The sequence below is a fragment of the Geotrypetes seraphini genome, chromosome 7 (assembly GCF_902459505.1).
Source record: "Geotrypetes seraphini chromosome 7, aGeoSer1.1, whole genome shotgun sequence".
Taxonomy (NCBI): Eukaryota; Metazoa; Chordata; class Amphibia; order Gymnophiona; family Dermophiidae; genus Geotrypetes; species Geotrypetes seraphini.
The window spans coordinates 27828332-27847818 of record NC_047090.1 but is presented as its reverse complement, the minus strand read 5'-3'; the positions used below and the strand labels follow the sequence as shown (position 1 = coordinate 27847818).

Genomic DNA, 19487 nt, shown 5'->3' with positions numbered 1-19487 from the left:
TGGGTGGAGAATACAAAATAGGTGCATATATTTACACCTTCTTCAGAACAGGTATAAATTCCTTTACTAATCTGCACACCTACTGTATTTTATGAAGACACAAAGGTGCCTATGTTGCCTTTGTAATCTATCAGAAAATTAGATAACCATCCAAACTAAGCACAAGGAAGAATCTTTAGTAATTCAGATCTCAGCAGTGATACTCAGGAAGCAAACGTGTCACTGAGCTTAACGCACTACACCATCTTCATTGGAATCTTGAAATCTTAGTTTAAGATTTCTTTCTTTTTTTTTTAAAGTATGGAAGTCTTTATAGCATATCGATCTTTACAAAACTCTGAACTTAGCTTAAATGTTGACGGGGACTTCTTCCAACAAGTTCCACCATCAAGCTTTTCCAAGGAACCACCACCTTTTTAGAATCGTCCATTACTTAGACTGCATATTATTTAGAATCAAAGAGTATGCAGTCTTAAGTGATGGATGGTTCAAAAAAAGGGGAAGATTCCTTGAAAAAGCCTGATGGCGAAACAAGTTGGAAGAAGTCCCCGCCGACATTGAGCTAAATTCTTAAAGAGTTTTTTAAAGATTGATACGCTATAAAGACTTCCATACTAAAAAAATAAATATTAAACTATATAAATAAGATTTCAAGAGACCGATGAAGATGGTGTAGTGCGTTAAGCTCAGTGACACGTTTGTTTCCTAAGCACCACTGCTGAAGTCTGAATTACTAAAGATTCTTGCTTACTAATTTTCTGAAAGTGTGTTGATATTTGTTCTACTATAAGAAGTTTTAAAGCTGAGTCATTGTTGTGCGCACTGCCTTTGTAAACTACGCATTAAAAGGAATATTTTATAAAATTACTTTCTACCAATGTGAAATGTCAAAACAGATGTTTTGTGCTTATTTTATAAAGGCACAGCAAGAAAGGCTCCCACTACATATAAAACGAACTATATTTTTTTTAAGGACCATCAGAGGTATATTTCCACTTAGATATCTATCATAGTGAGTAGTGATGTCAACCACCATTAATGTAACTCAAAGTCAATCTTTACTCTCTTCATTCAGACATTCATGTTCTGGTTGTGTAATGTGAATATCTGGATTCTGAACAAAGAGCAAAGATTGGCTTTGAGGTGGCCTCTCTGCCGCAGAATGGTGAAACGTCGTCAAGTTGGAGAACGAGTCTCTTATGATTTCATAAGACAACTTTGCTACTAAATCTGATTAAAAAGTGTCTGAGAAACACAAACGTTATTGATGGATTTGGATGGCTTCTGAGTTGCAATAATATATTATCAATGCGCCTATGAAGAAATCCTGATTTAAAGATATTTTATCTGTACAATCAGCCTGTGACATGTTTTATAACGGCAACATAGGCACCTCTATGTGTCTTTACAAAATAGGATCCTACAATGACCTCCAAAAGCATACAGATTCTGTCACACAAAACCACACCTACTCTAAGGAGTGCTTAAGTTTCTTACAAAATACTTGTGCACACTTAGGGCTCTTTTTACTAAGCTGCACTAGCAGTTTTAGCGCACGCTACGCAGAAACACTAATGCCAGCTCAATGGAGGCCTTAGCGTCTAGCGCACGGGGTATTGTAGCGTGCCAGCAGCTTAGTAAAAGGAGCCCTTAACTCTGCCCAAATTTCACCCCGGAGAACGTTTATACAAATTTTGTGCAGAAGTAGTGCAGTCTTGCAGGGTGCCTTTTTATTTGTATGAGAGCCAGTTTCCACCTGTAAAACATGCTTTACTCATAGAAAGTGGCTCATGGCAAGCTATGTACTCTTAGAAGAGTTATGTATAGTTATTGTACCCATATTTACACCTGCCTCAAATCAGGTATAAATTTGTGCATGAGTATGCACCCTTATCTTATAAAGGCACCCACACTGTCTTTATAAAATAAATGCTGGTTTTGATAACATTTTTAATGCTCTGTTATGAAATTACCCACACGAAGTTAATTTTATAAGGGACTTGAGCGCATAAAAAATTCTATGTACTCAAGTAGGCTTTTATAAAATAGTCTGGACACATATGCATAAAAGTAAAAATCGTAGCAACTACTTTTACACAGTACACACATGGATGTTCTCAGAGGCAGACAATAGGTGGAACAGGGCTGGGATTTACACTTCTGTGCATATTTTCTAAATTTGCACATATGCACAGATTCTTACAAGCACATAATTACTCCTGCCTCAGGGAAGGTATAATGTGTGGATGTTCCACTGATGTAATTAAAAAGGTACATACATACATGTTACCTTTCGAGAACATTACAGCAAGTAATGTGCAGTCTCAGTATAACATTTATCAATTCAGTTCTACCGTTTTTGGATCATCGGAAACTAATGCAATAATCTTTCATTTCTTTTTACAGAAAAACTGTTTAAATAGTCATCGATCTTTTATTCCTTCTTTAAATTAATTGTAATAATTATTTTCCCTTATTTGATTATTTAAAATTCTTAGCTAAAGCACATATCTTTTTTAGCTGAAATTCTGTCGGCTGGGGACTCATAAGGAAAATTTGCTACATCTGATTAAAGGGTGTCTGAAAAACGGAGAAGCACAAAAATTATTGATGGATTTGGGTTGCTTCTGAGTTACAATAGCCAATAGAGCTTCAGCTAAAAAAGATAAGTGCTTTAGCTAAGAATTTTAAAACAACAAAATAAGGCAAAATAATACTTAAAATTTAAAGAAGGACTAAAGGATCGATGACGATTTAAGCAGTTTTCCTGCAAAAAGAAATGAAGGATTACTGCATTAGTTTCCGATGATCCAAGAATGCTAGAACTGAATTGAAAAATGTTATATTGCGATTGCATATTACTTGCTGCAATAGTCTTAGATACAAGTGTGTTCATGGAATAATACAGCCATATTTGGAGACCTTCAGAGAATATGCATCTATGTTCCTTCAGAACCTAGATGCCTTGTTATAAAATTATTCTCCACAAGGATAAGTTTCAAAACCATTTCTGTTGGAAAAACTGTGTATTACCTGTGGAACCAATTTTTTTGAAAACTGTCCCTCCTAAACGTAGAGAAAAGGCCAATTTTGCATAGGTTATCTAGGTAGGAAAAGGGATGTCCATGTCTAGACTTGCACAACTATTTTACAAAAGACTCATTGCATGTGGAGTCATTTTGTAAAATACTTGCGAGGGTGTAGTTAATACACATGTAGTTTGCAGCTTGTACAGTAGTACAGCCATTTTAGAGGGAAGAATATTCAGAAAATGAAAAGCAACACTAGGGGCTTGGAAACCTAAGTGCCAATTTTGCAACCTATATATATATATATAAATGCCAGATATTACAAATTAGGCATCTAAGAAGAGCCAATTAATAAGGTGAGTTAAATACAACCTCTAATTTTTAGATTTTGGAGGTGGTTTTAAATACAAGAGAGGTATGCACATTCGTTCCTTCAACCAATCACTCATGCAGACCCCAGGTACAAATGAACATTTTAGCCGGCATACTGGCTTCAGAGTAGATGTAAATGCTGATTATCAAAAAATGCACGTATTATCACTGCAAAATCAGAAACACTTGAATACATTTTGGTCCCACTGAAGTCATTTTCCCCTTCAAAACTGCAATGCTGCATATATATTATACATATGTAAGTAGCAGCTTTTCCAAAATCACTATTTGCATAGGGCATACGCACATGTAAAAGCTATTTACATATGTAAATTCTATGCAAGCTTTGGAAAATGACCTCCAAAATTACACAAGCACCACCACTGCACATGCAATTTTTACCTACAGCTGAAAAGAGATGGGGGTTGGTGTGCAGTTTGAAATTAGACATACTTTGAAAACTCTAAAAGTATGCACTCAATACCCACTCAAAAAGGTAGTGCAGATGCACTTTTTCTTTGCCTAGCTTCAAAGTAAAAGTACACATATACTATCACTTTGAAAACTGTTGCAAAGTGCCATGAGTAAATGCTGTCTGTAGACTTTGCAGATATATGAGCATTTTTGAAAAATTGCCCTCTGTATGAGTGTTATAAAATGGTCCACCTATTTTAACTGTTAAGCATAGCAAGGTTTACATTCCAGGAATCATTACAGTTCAGAAGGAAACACTGGTGAATCTATGCCCCTTGTGGTTTGAAAACTTTAAATCACATTTAAACTGAATAGGGTTGATTCAGTGGCTGTGCAAAAGACTGTTGTTTTACTCCTGAGCCTGGCTTCTGCTGGCTAGGGATGCTGCTCAAATAGTATCATAAGGTTGAAGGGAAAGAGTCTCTGCCATTAGTGATACCTAGCAACAAAACTTAGGGTTGGATTCTACAAGTAAGCGAAAATTAGGCGGCGGTAGCCACCCTATCGCAGCCTAACTTAATTGTTTTAATTGCCTTTAAATTGACATGATAATTGATCGTGTCATTTAAAAGCAATTAAGCTGTCATTAAAAAAAAAAGAAGACAGTGCTGGAATTGCAACTGCGGAGATGTCTGCCAGCGCCTAAGAATAAAACAGGCGTAGTTAACGCGGGAAGTACCCTTAGGTGTCGGTTGGCATCTCCATAGTCCTGATTCTTGTCACAGGTAGGTGCTGGAAATGTAGGCCTTGAAAACCCTGGCCTACATTTCTGGCGCCTTTCTGCAACGAGGCCACAATTCTATAAATGGCACCACTGCATAATTGACACACGATCGGGGTCATTTTTGTGGGTGGCTGATGATCACGGTGCTGTTTACGGAATCCAGGCCTTAGGTTCAATGTCAGCTAGATTTCTGAGGGAGCCACAATTTATGGTTTTGCCCAAGTACTGGCACTGCAATAGCTTGAGCAAACAAGGAGCTGGATAGAAAATTAAAGAAAATTTCTCAGACAACCTGAAGACTTATGGCACCCTATCCCAGCAGAGGCCAGTTTTGATTGAGCTGGAAACCTAAAAGCAGAAAGGAGAAACTGCTGGGATAAAAAAACAAACAAACCCCCAAGCAAATAAAAAAGAAAAGAAAAAAAATGTGAGCTTAACCATGGCTGCCTCCATGCATGCTTTCACTTGATTCAAGGCAAAAAAAAAAGTCATAATAAAATGCTGGTCCAAACGAGGCCACTTAAGTAAAAGTCCCTTGGAATTTCAGTTGCAGAGACCTCCTATTTAAAGGTACCATCAAATGGCTGATCCCATGAATTTATTTACAATAGATGTAATTCCAACAGGAATTTAATTCTGCATGGCTGGTAGCTACAGGTAAGCCTTCAACATATTATTTCAACTAGCTTTCCAGGGGTTTGTATTCCAGGTGGGGCATAGCTCACTAGTGTTTCCCTGATTTAAAGAACAAACAACAACAACAAAAAAATAATCAAACTACACTAAACAATTCATCAGGAGAAACAGATGCATTCACATATTATAAATGTCACTGCAATTTCTTCAAGCATTCAACTGTTTCTTGCATTAAACATATAGACAGTAGTTCTTTAGCAGCAATGAATCTGCAATAAATAATGCACTGTGTTTCTCAGTCCTGCACAAAAATTGCAGCTACAGTTACACCAACAACTGTAACCTACTGGCTCTAACGGCAGAGGAGACCTTAAAACCAACTGTACAAAATTTTGTCACACTGTGACAACAAATATAAAAGACATAATCTGCAGGTCAGAAATAAAAAGACTCCACTGTAAATAGGACAGTGTAGACAAAATAGATAGTTGAAGTCCACCAGAAGTAATAATTGCATTCAGCTCAGTGTCCTTGGTAATACAAGGCTTGGACTGGTGCTGGAAACTGTTAGAACAGCATGCTTTGTCTTCTGTTCTTCCCGTGTCCTAAGATTTAAGAAAAAAAATCTGTAAATCTGGTTTTCAGTCATGTCCCTCTGGGCAACAGTTAATTTCCTGCTAGCCCAAGACTACCCAAGAGTACATTCACTATTATATACGTTTATTAGAATTTGCTAAAATTGCCTTTTTCACAAATGCAAATCAAGGCAGATTACAAGTTGACATCATGCATAAGTGCAGTTTTGCAACTAGAAAACAAAAATACTGTAATTCTAGTGTAAGTCAAGGCTACTCTTCAGTCCTCCCTCCCTCACCTGGACCAGCACCTGTCTCTCCCTCCCTCCCACCCACCACTAGGGTCCAAAAATTGCTCCCTGTGTCAGCATTTCAATCTCCCATCCCCCTCATTGCGTTCTTTTCAAAGTATCTTCTTTAGAGCTGCGAGCAGTGCAGTGATCTTCCTAGACTGCCGCTTACTTGCTTTTCTCACAATATTCTCCGATTCGGCCTGCTAAACAGAAAGTTGAATCAAAGGCGGTGAGACAAATCAGAAATACTTTGGAAGCTAACACAGCAAAGGATGTGGGGGTGGGGTTAAAATGCTGAACCCATGGGCTTCTGGGGAAGAGAATGTGCTGCCAAGGGGTTGGGGTGCTCAATTTTTCAGCCTCATATATTTAAAATACAAAAAACAAAACCAACCAGGGTCATCTTACTTATAGTTGAGTATACAGTATATGGTAAGTACAGTAAAACCTTGGCTTATGAACATAATTTGTTTTAGAAGCATGCTTGTAATCCAAAGCACTCTTATATTAAAGTGAATTTCCCCATAGGAAATAATGGAAACTCAAGACGATTCGTTCCACAACCCCAAAAACTTTAATAAAAAATACTATACGTGCTTGTATTGCAAGACCTTGCTCATTTAGAACAGTTACTACACTCTTGCAGCGTCAGAGAGAGAACTACCATCGGCTCAGTTGTGATGTGTGTATATTGTATGTACTTGTATTGCAAGACATTGCTTGTATATCAAGTTAAATATTAATAAAATGTTTTGCTTGTCTTGCAAACCAAGTTACTTGCAATCCAAGGTTTTACTGTACTTGCAAAGCAGCAAATTCTCCAAAAGTAAAAAAATAATTGGTGGTCAGAAGGAAGAAATTATTGTTTTATATCCTTTTACAAAGAGAAAAAAATGTATGTGAGTATCTTCAGTGTTCCTCTTCCATTCCACTATAGAGAACACTGAACTGTGATAAAAAGAGCCCAAGAGCTAGTCTTGATGGGTGACTATAACAATGGGCTGGATGACCAAAGTAGTCGCCCATGTTGAGACAGTTTGCTAGGGTATGGGAGAGGTAGTTGAGTAAGAGTGGGTTGGAGGTGGAAAGGAGATGGAAAGGAGGGACTTGGTTTCCCGCCGGGAATGGATTGGTTGTGCAAGGGGAAGCAGGGAATGATGGGAAGGGGATTATAGGTTGCATCCCTTCGAGGAACAGTGCGCATCCCTGTCCCTCGAAGGCAACTTTGCAGGTACCATGGTCCTTGCTCTGTTTCCTATTTAACACCCTAATAATCCTTTTCCTTTTAATAAATAATAATAATGATTAAATAAATCCATAACTCAAGATCACTTCAGTTAAAATATTTGGGCTGCCTTCTCCCCCTGGCTCCAGTATTTCTGGCTCCACCATGGTGCGTGAGCCGGGTGGGAGAGGACCTGCCCCTGCGGGTGCAGTCTTGAGGTCGAAGTGTGGGCTTGTCTCCTTTGACGGGGGGTTCACAGGGCAAGGGTTGCAGCTGTCACTGCTGTCTACATGGGTATGCATGCAGGCCTTAGCTCTAGGCCTCGTGTGACGGGAGTGCTTGGGGCTCGCGGTTGGGTGGCGCTGGGGACGGGAAACAGCCGGAACCGGCCGGTGGGCTGCGTGTCGGGCGCACTGGTTGCTCCGTGCTGCGGGCGTCGTCCTGAGGGCCTGCCTTGTGGGCGTGCATCCGTGGCATTCTCTTCCAGCTGGCTTGTGGCGGTTGAAATGGTGGAGCAGCGCGCCGTGCCTCTAGTACAGCAGGTATGCTCCCCCTTGTCGGTGGAGTCGGCCGGTGTTCTCGGGCTGCTTCGGGGCTCCTTGTCTATGCTGCCTGTCTTGGAGGGTTGTGCCAGGGCGGGGCTCATATGCTCGATTCCAGTATGGTCGGCACTGTGTCGGGGATTCTGCTGGGCACTGGCCTGTTGGCTCGGCGTCATGTGCGTGTGGAGAGCATCAGGGCGGCAGGTGTGGGCCTCCGGCTCGTATTGGGTGGCGGGGCCTGTACTGCTGTGTGGTTTGCACCGGTTTGTTGGGGGGGCACGCGTGAATTGGGTGCGGGAGTGTGGGGCCTCGGGTGAGGGGTGTCTGGTCTACATGCTGGCAAGGTTGGGCTGTGACCGCTGGCCTCCTCCCGATGGGTCCAGGTGCTTTCGGGATACCTCCTGGGCAGCTTCAGGAAACGGGGGGAGGTGAGCACTGGTCCTGTGGGCTGGCTCGGTCATAAAAACATAGAAAATGACGGCAGAAAAGGGCTACGGCCCATCTAGTCTGCCCACACTAATGGCCCACCTCCTAACTATCTCCATGAAGAGATCCCACATCCCCATCTTTTCTTAAAATCTGGCACGCTGCTGGCCTCAATTACCTGTTGTGGAAGATTATTCCAGCGGTCAACCACCCTTCCTGGTGTCGCCATGAAATTTCCCACCCCTGATTTTCAACGGATGCCCTCTTGTTGCCGTGGGTCCTTTAAGGAAAAAGAGATCCTCTTCCACCTCGATACGGCCTGTGACATATTTGAACGTCTCGATCATGTCTCCCCTCTCTCTGCGTTCCTCAACTTACCCAGTCGTTCCTCATATGGGAGATCCTTGAGTCCTAAGACCATCCTGGTGGCCATTCGCTGAACCGACTCAACTCTCCGCACATCTTTTTGATAATGCGGCTTCCAGAATTGTACACAGTATTCCAGATGGGGTCTCACCATGGATCTGTACAACGGCATTATGACCTCGGGCTTACGGCTGATGAAATTTCTACGGATACAGCCCATGATTTGTCTAGCCCTGGATGAAGCTTTCTCCACTTGATTGGCAGTCTTCATGTCTTCGCTAATAATCACCCCCAAGTCACGTTCTGCTACAGTCCTTGCTAGGATCTCACCATTTAGGGTGTAAGTCCTGCATGGATTTTTGCCGCCAAGGTGCATGACCTTGCATTTTTTGGCATTGAAACTTAGTTAAATACATATACTCCAAGCCAACCCTTCTCAGTAAATCTTCTTAATACATTAATAGCACAAGAGTTGATGTGAATTGTTCAAGTAATACCTACATCAGTATAAATATATAACTAATATGATAAATAAATATATCTCAACTTTATTAATATCATAACATCAAAAATATTTCTTTAAAAAGACATACATATAGACATACTCAAACCTACTTGATCATATGAAAGACAAACATAATCATGTGCAAAGATAAACACATAAGAAATGAGCACTAATCAAGATTAAATAAAATGAGTGCTGAATAAATACTTATCTCAAAATAGTTCAAATAGGCACATAAAACAAACAGCTGAAAGTTCCAAGGCGTGCAGGCTCCAGGAAATCCAAGATGGCGAATAGAGCTCCTAAAAAGTTCAGAGTTCAAAGTGCAAAGTCGCATATAACCAAGTCTGTGTACCACAAGAAGCACTGAGTGCAAATAGATCCTCCACAAATGTGATTAAACAAACTCCTTCATATGATCACGGGACCAAATAAAACGCTTGAAACTTAGTTGCCAAGTCTTTGACCAATGCTCCAGCAGGAGTAGGTCCTGCGTCATACTGTCGGGCACTGAGCTTTTGTCGAGCACTGTGCTTTCATCTGTTGTGCGGTTGCCTACTATGTTGCATAGTTTGGCATCATCGGCGAATAATGTAATTTTACCTCGAAGCCCCTCAGCCAAGTCTCTTACGAAGATGTTAAATAGGATCGGGCCCAAGACCGAGCCCTGCAGCACTCCGCTGATCACCTCCGTCGTATCGGAGAGGATACCGTTTACCACTACCCTCTGAAGTCTACCTCTAAGCCAGTCCCTAACCCATGTGGTTAATGTTTCACCCAGTCCCATCGAACCCATCTTGCTCAATAACCTGCGATGGTCAGCAGCATGCCCCCGTGTATTTCCAGGCAGCTCCTTTGGATTGGTGGTTACCAGGGAGGTTTTTGGAGATGGGGTAGAGCTCCTGCCTCTTCAGACCGAGGTTGATGGGATTGAAATTCTGGGCTGCTCTGTGGGACTCTGGGCACGTCACTGCTTTTCGTTCCTTCCCTGTTCTGAAGGCTATGGTGTTCCTGTCCCCAGTGGGGTCGGCTGCTCCCAATCAATTTTCCTGTCTCGAGGGGCGTCTGTGTACACTGGGAGAGAGGGGCCAGACTGGGGTAGGTGGGTTATAGGTCCCCCCTTCCACTCAGTTTTTGTGGTGCCCAGCCTGGTCTTTATTCAAGGACACGATGAGCAAGGTGCAAAATCTGTATATCCCCAGATTTAGAAAAGGATGCAAAAAGAGCCAAACAAAAGACCCGGGCGTGAATAACTAAAGAAGTGAAGAAAGCGACAGGAGATAAGAAGAATTCATTACGGAAATTAAAAAAGGACAAAACCGAGGAGAAATGGAAAGAACACAGGAAGCATCAAAAAGAATGTCACAGTGTGGTTAGAAGAGCAAAAAGAGAATATGAAGATAGGCTAGCCAGGGAAGCACGAAATTTCAAACCGTTCTTCAAATATGTTAAAGGGAAGCAGCCGGCAAGGAAAGAAGTGGGAACGCTGGATGATGGAGATAGGAAAGGAGTGGTGAAGGAGGAAAAAGAAGTGGTGGATAGACTAAACATGTTCTTTTCGTCAGTATTTACAAAAGAGGACATATCCAACGTGCCGGATCCTGAAAAAATCTTCATAGGAGATCAAGCAGATAAATTAACATCCATGGAGGTAAGCCTTGAAGACGTACATAAGCAGATAAATAGATTAAAAACTGACAAATCTCCGGGCCAGGACGGAATCCACCCTAGGGTATTGAAAGAACTAAAGGAGGAAATAGCGGAACTACTACAGCAGGTTTGCAATCTATCCCTGAAAACAGGTGTGATCCTAGAGGATTGGAAGATAGCTAATGTTATGCCCATCTTCAAAATAGGATCGAGAGGCAACCCAGGGAACTACAGACCGGTAAGTTTGACTTCGGTTCCGGGGAAGTTGGCGGAAGAACTGATAAAAGACAGCATCAATGAGCATCTAGAAAGGAACAAACTGATGAAAACAAGCCAACATGGCTTCTGCAAGGGAAGATCGTGCCAAACGAACTTATTGCACTTCTTCGAAGGAATTAACAAACGGATGGACAAAGGGGACCCATAGACATTGTATACCTGGATTTCCAAAAAGCCTTTGACAAGGTACCCCCATGAACGCTTACTGCGGAAACTAAAGAACCATGGGGTGGAAGGAGACGTACATAGGTGGATCGGAAATTGGTGGGCGGGTAGGAGGCAAAGGGTGGGAGTGAAGGGCTACTACTCTGACTGGAGGAGGGTCATGAGTGGTGTTCCACAGGGGTCGGTACTCGGACCGCTGCTGTTCAATGTATTTATAAATGATGTAGAAACAGGGACGAAGTGCGAAGTTATAAAGTTCGCAGACAAGACAAAACTATTTAGTGAGGTTAGGACTGTGAAGATTTACAAAGGGACCTGAACAAACTGGGAGAGTGGGCGACGAGATGTCAGATGAACTTTAATGTAGAGAAATGTAAAGTCTTGCATGTAGGAAACAGAAACCCGATGTACAGCTATACGATGGGAGGGTTGGTAATGGGTGAAAGTAGCCTAGAAAAGGACTTGGGGGTACTGGTGGACAAGACAATGAAGCGGCCTCTAAGAAGGCGAACAGAATGCTAGGTATTATCAAGAAAGGTATTACAACCAGAACGAAAGAAGTTATCCTGCCGTTGTATTGGGCGATGGTGCGCCCGCATCTGGAGTACTGCTTCCAATATTGGTTGCTGTACCTTAAGAAGGATATGGCGATACTCGAGAGGGTCCAAAAAAGAGTGACACGATTGATAAAGGGTATGGAAAACCTTTCATATGTTGAGAGATTAGAGAAACTGGGGCTCTTTCCCTGGAAAAGGGGAGACTTAGAGGGGACATGATAGAGACTTACAAGATCATGAAAGGCATAGAGAAAGTGGAGGGGGACAGATTCTTCAAACTTTCGAAAACTAAAAGAACGAGAGGGCATTTGGAAAAATTAAAAGGGGACATATTCAGAACCAATGCTAGGAAGTTCTTCTTCACTCAAAGGGTGGTGGACACTTGGAATGCACTTCCAGAGGGTGTGATAGGACAGAGTACGGTATTGGGATTCAAGAAGGGATTAGATAATTTCCTGAAGGAAAAAGGGATACAAGGGTATAGATAGAGGAATACTATACAGGTCCTGGACCTGATGGGCTGCCACGTGAGCGGACTGCTGGGCATGATGGACCTCTGGTCTGACCCAGCAGAGGCAATGCTTATGTTCTTATGTTTTCCTGGGCCTGGTTTCAGGCGGCGGCGTTGCCGGGCTATCGGGGCTCTGGAATGTTCAGGTCACATTGTAGAGCTCCGGTTGCCTGGTTGGGAACGGCACCCAGTGGTGGTTCGTTGCTACATTCCCGGCGGTCCTTGGCACGGGGACTGGAATGGGGCCTTGGGGTGTCTGTTGGAGGTTTTGGTCATGGGGGGGGGGCAATGCAGGGGGGCTGGATTCTTAGGGGTTCCAGCTGAGGCCTCACAGAGCTCCTCTGGGGGTGGGCTTTCCGACACTGGGGCATTTCTAGCAGCAGGCTATAGGGGTGCACCAGGGGGGTGCTGTAGGAGTCCACCTTGTATGTGGGGTCTTGGGCAGGGACGGTGCTACGGCAGTCACATGGGGTGGCCTGCCCACCTCGCTGTCGCTGAACGTTGGCTGAGCAAGGGGGCTGCCTCCGGGAGGTTCGCGGGAAGCCTTCGCGGGGCAGTTTCCTTGGGGGCACGCCGGCTACCTCTGTGTAGTCTGGGAGGGAGGAGGCGGCTCGGGCCTGGGAGGAGCAGAGGTGTATGGCAAGTGGTGAGGGACAGGGCTGTGCGTGCGTGCAGTCTGGATCTACTACAGAGGGCCCTGTCGTGAACTACTTGCTAGTTGCTGCTGTTTCTTTTCAGGACTGGAGCCTGCAGTGGGGGTTGCTGGTGGATGCTGTGGAATGGTCCCGGAGCACTTCAGTGCCAGAGGTTGTTGGTGCATATGGCCTGAGCGATGGATGCAGCTGGGTAACAGAGTGGTTGCTGCAGAGGGCGCCATTTCCACTGCAGTCCAGGTCTGGAGGGGGGTCAGGTGGCTGCTGCCTGGGCACCACTGGTCAATGGCACGCCCTTTGCCAGCATCTCGCGGACTGGGGGGCGGTTCCACGGCTATGAAATGTGGCTCATGGGGCAGGACTGGGTGGTTCTACTGGTTTTCTCGGGGGGGGAGGGAGGGGGGGACGGACCATGTTGTGTGGTACACACACTGGTGACTGGAGCGGGCTGTGTGACTGCTGTTAAGGCACCACCAGTCAGTGGCACCCCCACCTCCCATTTTGGTGGTATGCTGCAGAACTGGTGGCTGTTCTGCGGTGGTGGTTGTGGGCAGGGCCCGGTGGTCCTGGATCTACTGGCTGCTGGGCTCATCATGGGATGAACGTTGGGCTGGCAGGGAGCCATGTTTGGTGGGTCGGATGACACGGGACAATGCGGCATGTGGAGACATGCCACCCCTCGGACCCTTGCTAGCAGTGGGGTTGGGGGCCTTTAAATTGTTATCATATAACGGGACCCTTGCTAGCATGGCGGGATCAGGGGGGCCATTTAATTGTTATAGTACGGGCCCTTGCTAGCAGGGCGGGGTCGGGGACTATTTAATGGTTATAAGGGGCTGGACCTGGGGCCCGGGGGTGGCTGGAGTAGGCTGCGTGGTTGCTGTGCTGCGTGGTCGGCACCCCCCCCAAGTTTGTTGGCATGATGTAAAACTGGGGGATGTCCTATGGCGGTGGCTTTCGGCCGGGCCAGGCGGTCTAGTAGTATCTCGGTGAACCTGGGGGGTGGGGCCAGAAGAAGCGGGCTGTGTGATTGCTGTGATGGCGCCGGGGGTTGCAGCACCCTTCTCCTCACCTCTCTTTCCTGTTGGCTGGCTTGGTCTTGTGGTATCCTGGTGGTTCGGGGGGGGGGGGCCGTGAGAGGCAGGAATGGGTTGTGTAGTTGCTGTGATGGCGCTGCAGTTTGCAGCATACTCCCCCCCCCTTTCTGGTTGCTTGGCTTGGTCTGGTGGTATCCTGGTGGCTCTGGGGGGGAGCCTGTGTGAGGCGGGAGCAAGCTGTGTGGTTGCTGTGATGGCACTGCAGGTAGCAGCACCCTTCCCCTTCCCCCCTCTGGCCTGCTGGCTGGCTTGGTCTGGCAGTATCTTGGCCCCTCCCTTGGTCTGGAAATATTTTGGTGATTCTGGGGAGTGGGAGGCGGGTTGTGTAGTTGCAGTTATGGCGCTGCAGGTTGTAGCACCCTTCTCCCCCCTTCCAGTTGGTTGGCATGCCATGGGATAGTAGTGATTTTACAGCCGCGCTGGGAGTGGTCTCGGAGAAGGCCTTGGTGTCGCGGCATGGTGTTCCTGTGGGAGGTGTGTTCTGGCTGGTTTACTCGGTGATTCGTCCAACAGCGGGGGTGGCCAGGTAGTCGTGGGTGTTTTGGGTGTGACCGTGGTCGGTCACTGCATTGCTGTGGTGTTCATGGCTTGCCAGGTGCTGTCTTCCGGGGGCAGGGGTCAAGGCCTAGCTCTTCAGATTGTCTGTTCCCTTACAGCCGGGTTTGGGTGGTGGTCATTCGTTGTAGTGCTCCTTGACGGGTGGTTCCTTTGTGGGGTAGGGGATGGTCATATGGTATTCTTCACATCCTATACCTGCCCAGTGTAGGGAAGGGCATTCCAGTCTCAGAGTTTGGCCGGGGGAGCCTCTGTGTTGTGGGTACATCAGGGCAGGTGTCTTTTCCCCTTTTGTGGAGCTACTGTTCGTTCCCTGCGCGGCTTCCCCTGGGTCTGTTTGTGTCGTTGCGACCGGGTGTAGGGGGGCAGTTCTCTATGGTAGGTCGCAGGTAGGGTTTTGTGTTGAGTGGCGTTTGCCTGTTAGCCACTAGTTCCCTGGAGTGTTTGTCTGGGTGGGTGAGCTTTGTGGTGGTAGGTGGTGATGGAGAGCTCTTGGTGTATGTCACAGTGGGCTTTCCTTGTGTTGGATTTTCTGCTGTGCTAGTTCTTCGGGGAAGTGGTTTAGTTATGCGGCTGGACAATGGTAATAGCGCCTCTTCCTTTTTGACCGTGGGTACTTGTGTGTCCGTGGTCACATTTGGCGGCTCAGTGTTTGTTCCATGCCCCGGGGGTTCGGGAGCCATCTGGTGGCGACCAGTTAAGGTACGGGTGTGGAGCTGTTTACTAGTTCGCAGTGTTTAGTGTTGGGGTTTTGGTGTGGGGAGTGCTGCTGTTGATGGCTCACAGATTCGTGTGTTCTTTGGTTCTCCCAAGATCGCCTGGGGGATGCTTAGCTGCTGTGCTGGTTGCTGGAGTTAGTTGGAATTGTCAGGATCCCCGGGGTCGCAGCTTTGTTTTTGGGTGGGGGGGCTGTATGTTACAGGCCTGTGGCAGTAACCCGAGCTATAAGGTTTTGGCTCATCGGAAGATGAGAGGGTATTTGGCAGTCAGCTCAGTTGAGTGGTGATGCCGCGGGTCAGGTGACCCTGCAAGGGGGAGGGGGCATGGCGGTTCATGCCTAACCCCCTAGGCTCATCAGGGGATGAGCGGTTAAGGGGAAGCGAGCTCAATTGAGCGAATATGTCTTGAGGCCCATGGCACGGAAGAGGGGAATGGAGATCCATGCCACCCCCTAGGCTCTCGCTGAGATGGCAGGGTCAGGGGAATACAATTGTGAGTTTTGTAAAATTGCAATGTCTTGTAGCGCAGGGTGAAGCAATTGTTCATTGCTTCTTGGTAGTCCCAATAAACAAAGCTGCGGCCTGATTATTATCATCAATAAAGTGTCTGTGTTTTATTTATCACTGACATTATTGCTGAGGATATAAGTGCGTAAGTGAATACCGCGAGGGGGTGTTGTAATTTGAGGTTGGGAATGGGTTAGAAGAGGTATGAGGGGACAACAACTTGGCCATTCCAGATCCATATGTTAACTGTTTTACTGAATAGCACCAAGCACTGTCCATACTTATTTATTTACAAATGCTGATACTTTACAAATCTAGTCAATGACTAATCAATATTTATTTTATACAAGCTCTAGGCGACATTACAGAGGAAGGGGTTTAGAAGAGGATAGGGAGGACTACGGAGGGCAGGAAGGAGTGGAGAGGAGAGAAGCATGTAAAATATTTCATAGAAATTCCTAACTTTACAGATAGGAGTACCATCTATGTAAATGATATCTAAATGAATTAAAGTAATATGTAAAAAGGAATAGAAGGGAGGAACCATAAAACAATAGAATTCAGTTAATAAAATAAAAAGAATAGGGGTAAAAACAATGGAATAAAATTTAAAATAATTCATAAACTGGAAGAAGAAAATATGGAGAACAATATAACATACATACTAAAGAATGACATGGGGACAAATTTTTCCCCATCCAGCGGGAACTCATTTCCCGTCGAGTTCTTTTCCTGTCCTTGCCCCCCATTCCTCCAAGCTCTGTCCCTCATCTGCACAAGCCTCAAGCATTTTAAAATCATAAGTTTTCAAGGCTTGTGCGGTTAAGGCAGAGCTTACAGGAAAGGGGCAGGGATAGAGACAGCAACAAAACTAACGGGGACGGGACAGGGAAATTGATTTCCTGCGGGGTCGGGGACAAATTTGTCCCCGTGCCATTCTCTAATACAGGGCTGCCCAAGTCCGGTCCTCAAGATCTACTGGCAGGCCAGGTTTTCTGGATATCTCCAATGAATATGCATGAAAGAGATTTGCCTGCACTGCTTTCTTGGTATGCAAATCTCTCTCATGCATGTTCACTGTGGATATCCAGAAAATCTTGAGGACCACCGGACTTGGGAAGCCCTTCTCTAATGCATACATAACACAAGATTCATTTATAATTATATAAAGGTATAATTGCAAAGTGTGTATGGGGGGGGAGGGATTTCTGATTTGATATTAAATGTTTAGATTAATAGGATAGACTATATAATATATTATATGATATATGTAACTACATATGAATTAGTAGGGTTGGGAGGGAGGGTTTAAATATTATATTTAAGTTAAAAATGATAGAGGTGGGAGGGGATGTGCACAGATGGATCGAGCACTGGTTGTCGGGTAGACTGCAGAGGGTCGGAGTGAAGGGCCAATATTCTGACTGGCGGGGAGTCACGAGCGGTATGCCACAGGGATCGGTGCTGGGGCCGTTGCTCTTCAACATATTTATCAATGACCTGGAAAAGGAGGCAAAGTGCGAGGTTATAAAATTTGCAGACGATACCAAACTGTGCGGCAGAGTTAGGTCCAGGGAGGAGTGTGAGGACCTGCAAAGGGACCTGGACAAGCTGGAAGACTGGGCAAACAAATGGCAAATGCGCTTTAACGTGGAAAAATGCAAGGTCATGCATATAGGTAAAAAGAACCTGTTGTTCAACTACAAATTGGGGGGGGGGCATTGATGGGAGACAGCAGACTTGAGAGAGACTTGGGTGTGCTGGTGGATGCATCACTGAAGCCATCGGCGCAGTGCGCAGCAGCCTCGAAAAAAGCCAAAAGGATGCTGGGCATCATAAAGAGGGGCATAACAACCAGGACGCGGGAAGTCATCATGCCATTGTATCGAGCGATGGTGCGTCCACATCTGGAATACTGCGTTCAGTATTGGTCGCCGCACCTCAAGAAGGACATGGCGGTACTTGAGAGAGTCCAAAGGAGAGCAACGAAACTGGTAAAAGGGCTGGAACACTGCCCATACGCCGAGAGGTTGGATAGGCTGGGGCTCTTCTCTCTGGAAAAAAGGAGGCTCAGGGGAGATATGATAGAGACCTTCAAGATCATGAGGGGCATAGAGAGGGTGGATAGGGACAGATTCTTCAGGCTGAAGGGGACAACAAGTACGAGGGGGCATTCAGAGAAACTGAAGGGAGATAGGTTCAAAACAAATGCAAGGAAGTTTTTTTTCACCCAAAGGGTCGTGGATACTTGGAATGCGCTACCGGAGGAAGTGATCAGGCAGAGTACGGTACAGGGATTCAAACAGGGATTGGACGGATTCCTGAGGGATAAAGGGATCGTGGGATACTGAGGGAGGAGCTGGGATGTAACACAAGTATAGAAAGCTAACCAGGTAATAAGTATAGAAACCCAACCAGGTCGTGCATGTGCAAGACCGGAGGGTTAGGACTTCGATGGGAAGATAGGACTTCAATGAGAAACCAAGGTGGCAAGGGAGTTCCTTCTGGTGATTCAGACAGGTCGTGACCTGTTTGGGCCGCCGCGGGAGCGGAGTGCCGGGCAGGATGGACCTATGGTCTGACCCGGCGGAGGCACTGCTTATGTTCTTATGTTCTTATAATCAAGTGATACTGTATAAATTTGAATGCTATTTTCTGATCACTTGTTGTAAGATGTAAAATGAATAAACAATTTAAAAAAAAAACCCCCAAATAACCCCAATTATTTTAATACAAGGGAAAGTCAATACAGAATACTAGAGCCCATAAAATCCAAATCTGGAAACCCAACAAAATCTCAAGTAGTAAGTTAACCAAAGGCCTCAACAAAAGAAAAGCCTTAAAGCCATCTTGTCTGAAACCTAAAAATCCTTTTCCTTTTTCATTTGGAAAGAAGGTACAATCAGAGGGTAACTTTTGGGGTTAAAAGATAAACACAGGCTTTCTATCCCCCGAAATTTATAAACATGTCCTTGGATTAAGAAAATAAGTTAAGAATAAGACTAAGATGGGAAGGAGAGAAGCCCAGCACAATACAATTTGATCATTTGAAAAGTGGCAGTTAAGACGGATTCTTCCAGGTGTAATAGACAGCATCTCCCACTAGTGGTCTTCACTAATTTTTAAGTTGGGGCCATTTTGAGTTCAAAAGAGTTGAAGGAGATCTGACAAAATATCTCCCTACTTGGAGGCCACATCATCAAGCAAAGTTTCTCAACTTCCATCCCCACCAGAACACATGCAGAAAACAGAAAAAAATAAAACCCTTTTCAAATACAGACCCACAAACTGCCAGACTCTGCATCCAATACAACTCTAACCCCCCCCTTCCCCCCACTGGCTCATTGGCCTTGCGCTGAACAGGGCACTAGACAATCATCTAACACGGATCTATTTTATTTGTCCTATTCCTGTTGCTTGCCTATAGACAACTATACTAGCAAGGTTAATAAGGAACTTAAAACAAAGATTAAAAAGTCAATTTACTCTTTGTCATTGCTTTGCTGCAATTACCAGTTACTTGTTTATTTTCTGTTTAAAAGAACATTATGGAAATGCGAGTCAGACTGTAGCTAAGTACTGGATATGCACAATTGTATAGTTAAGTTACATTTGAAGGACTAGATG

General features: G+C 44.9%; 1 protein-coding gene across 4 annotated transcripts in view; it reads right to left on the bottom strand.

The window, feature by feature from the left end:
- Positions 1-715: 715 nt before the first annotated feature.
- The window catches only part of CDK17 (cyclin dependent kinase 17), a 220656-nt gene continuing 201884 nt past the window's right edge, over positions 716-19487 (bottom strand). For all 4 annotated transcript variants that reach the window (XM_033951159.1, XM_033951157.1, XM_033951156.1 and 1 more), the window contains one exon: positions 716-5840. In XM_033951159.1, the coding sequence (XP_033807050.1) occupies positions 5803-5840 (38 nt within the window). In that variant the 3' untranslated portion in view covers positions 716-5802. The remainder of the gene's footprint in view (positions 5841-19487) is intronic.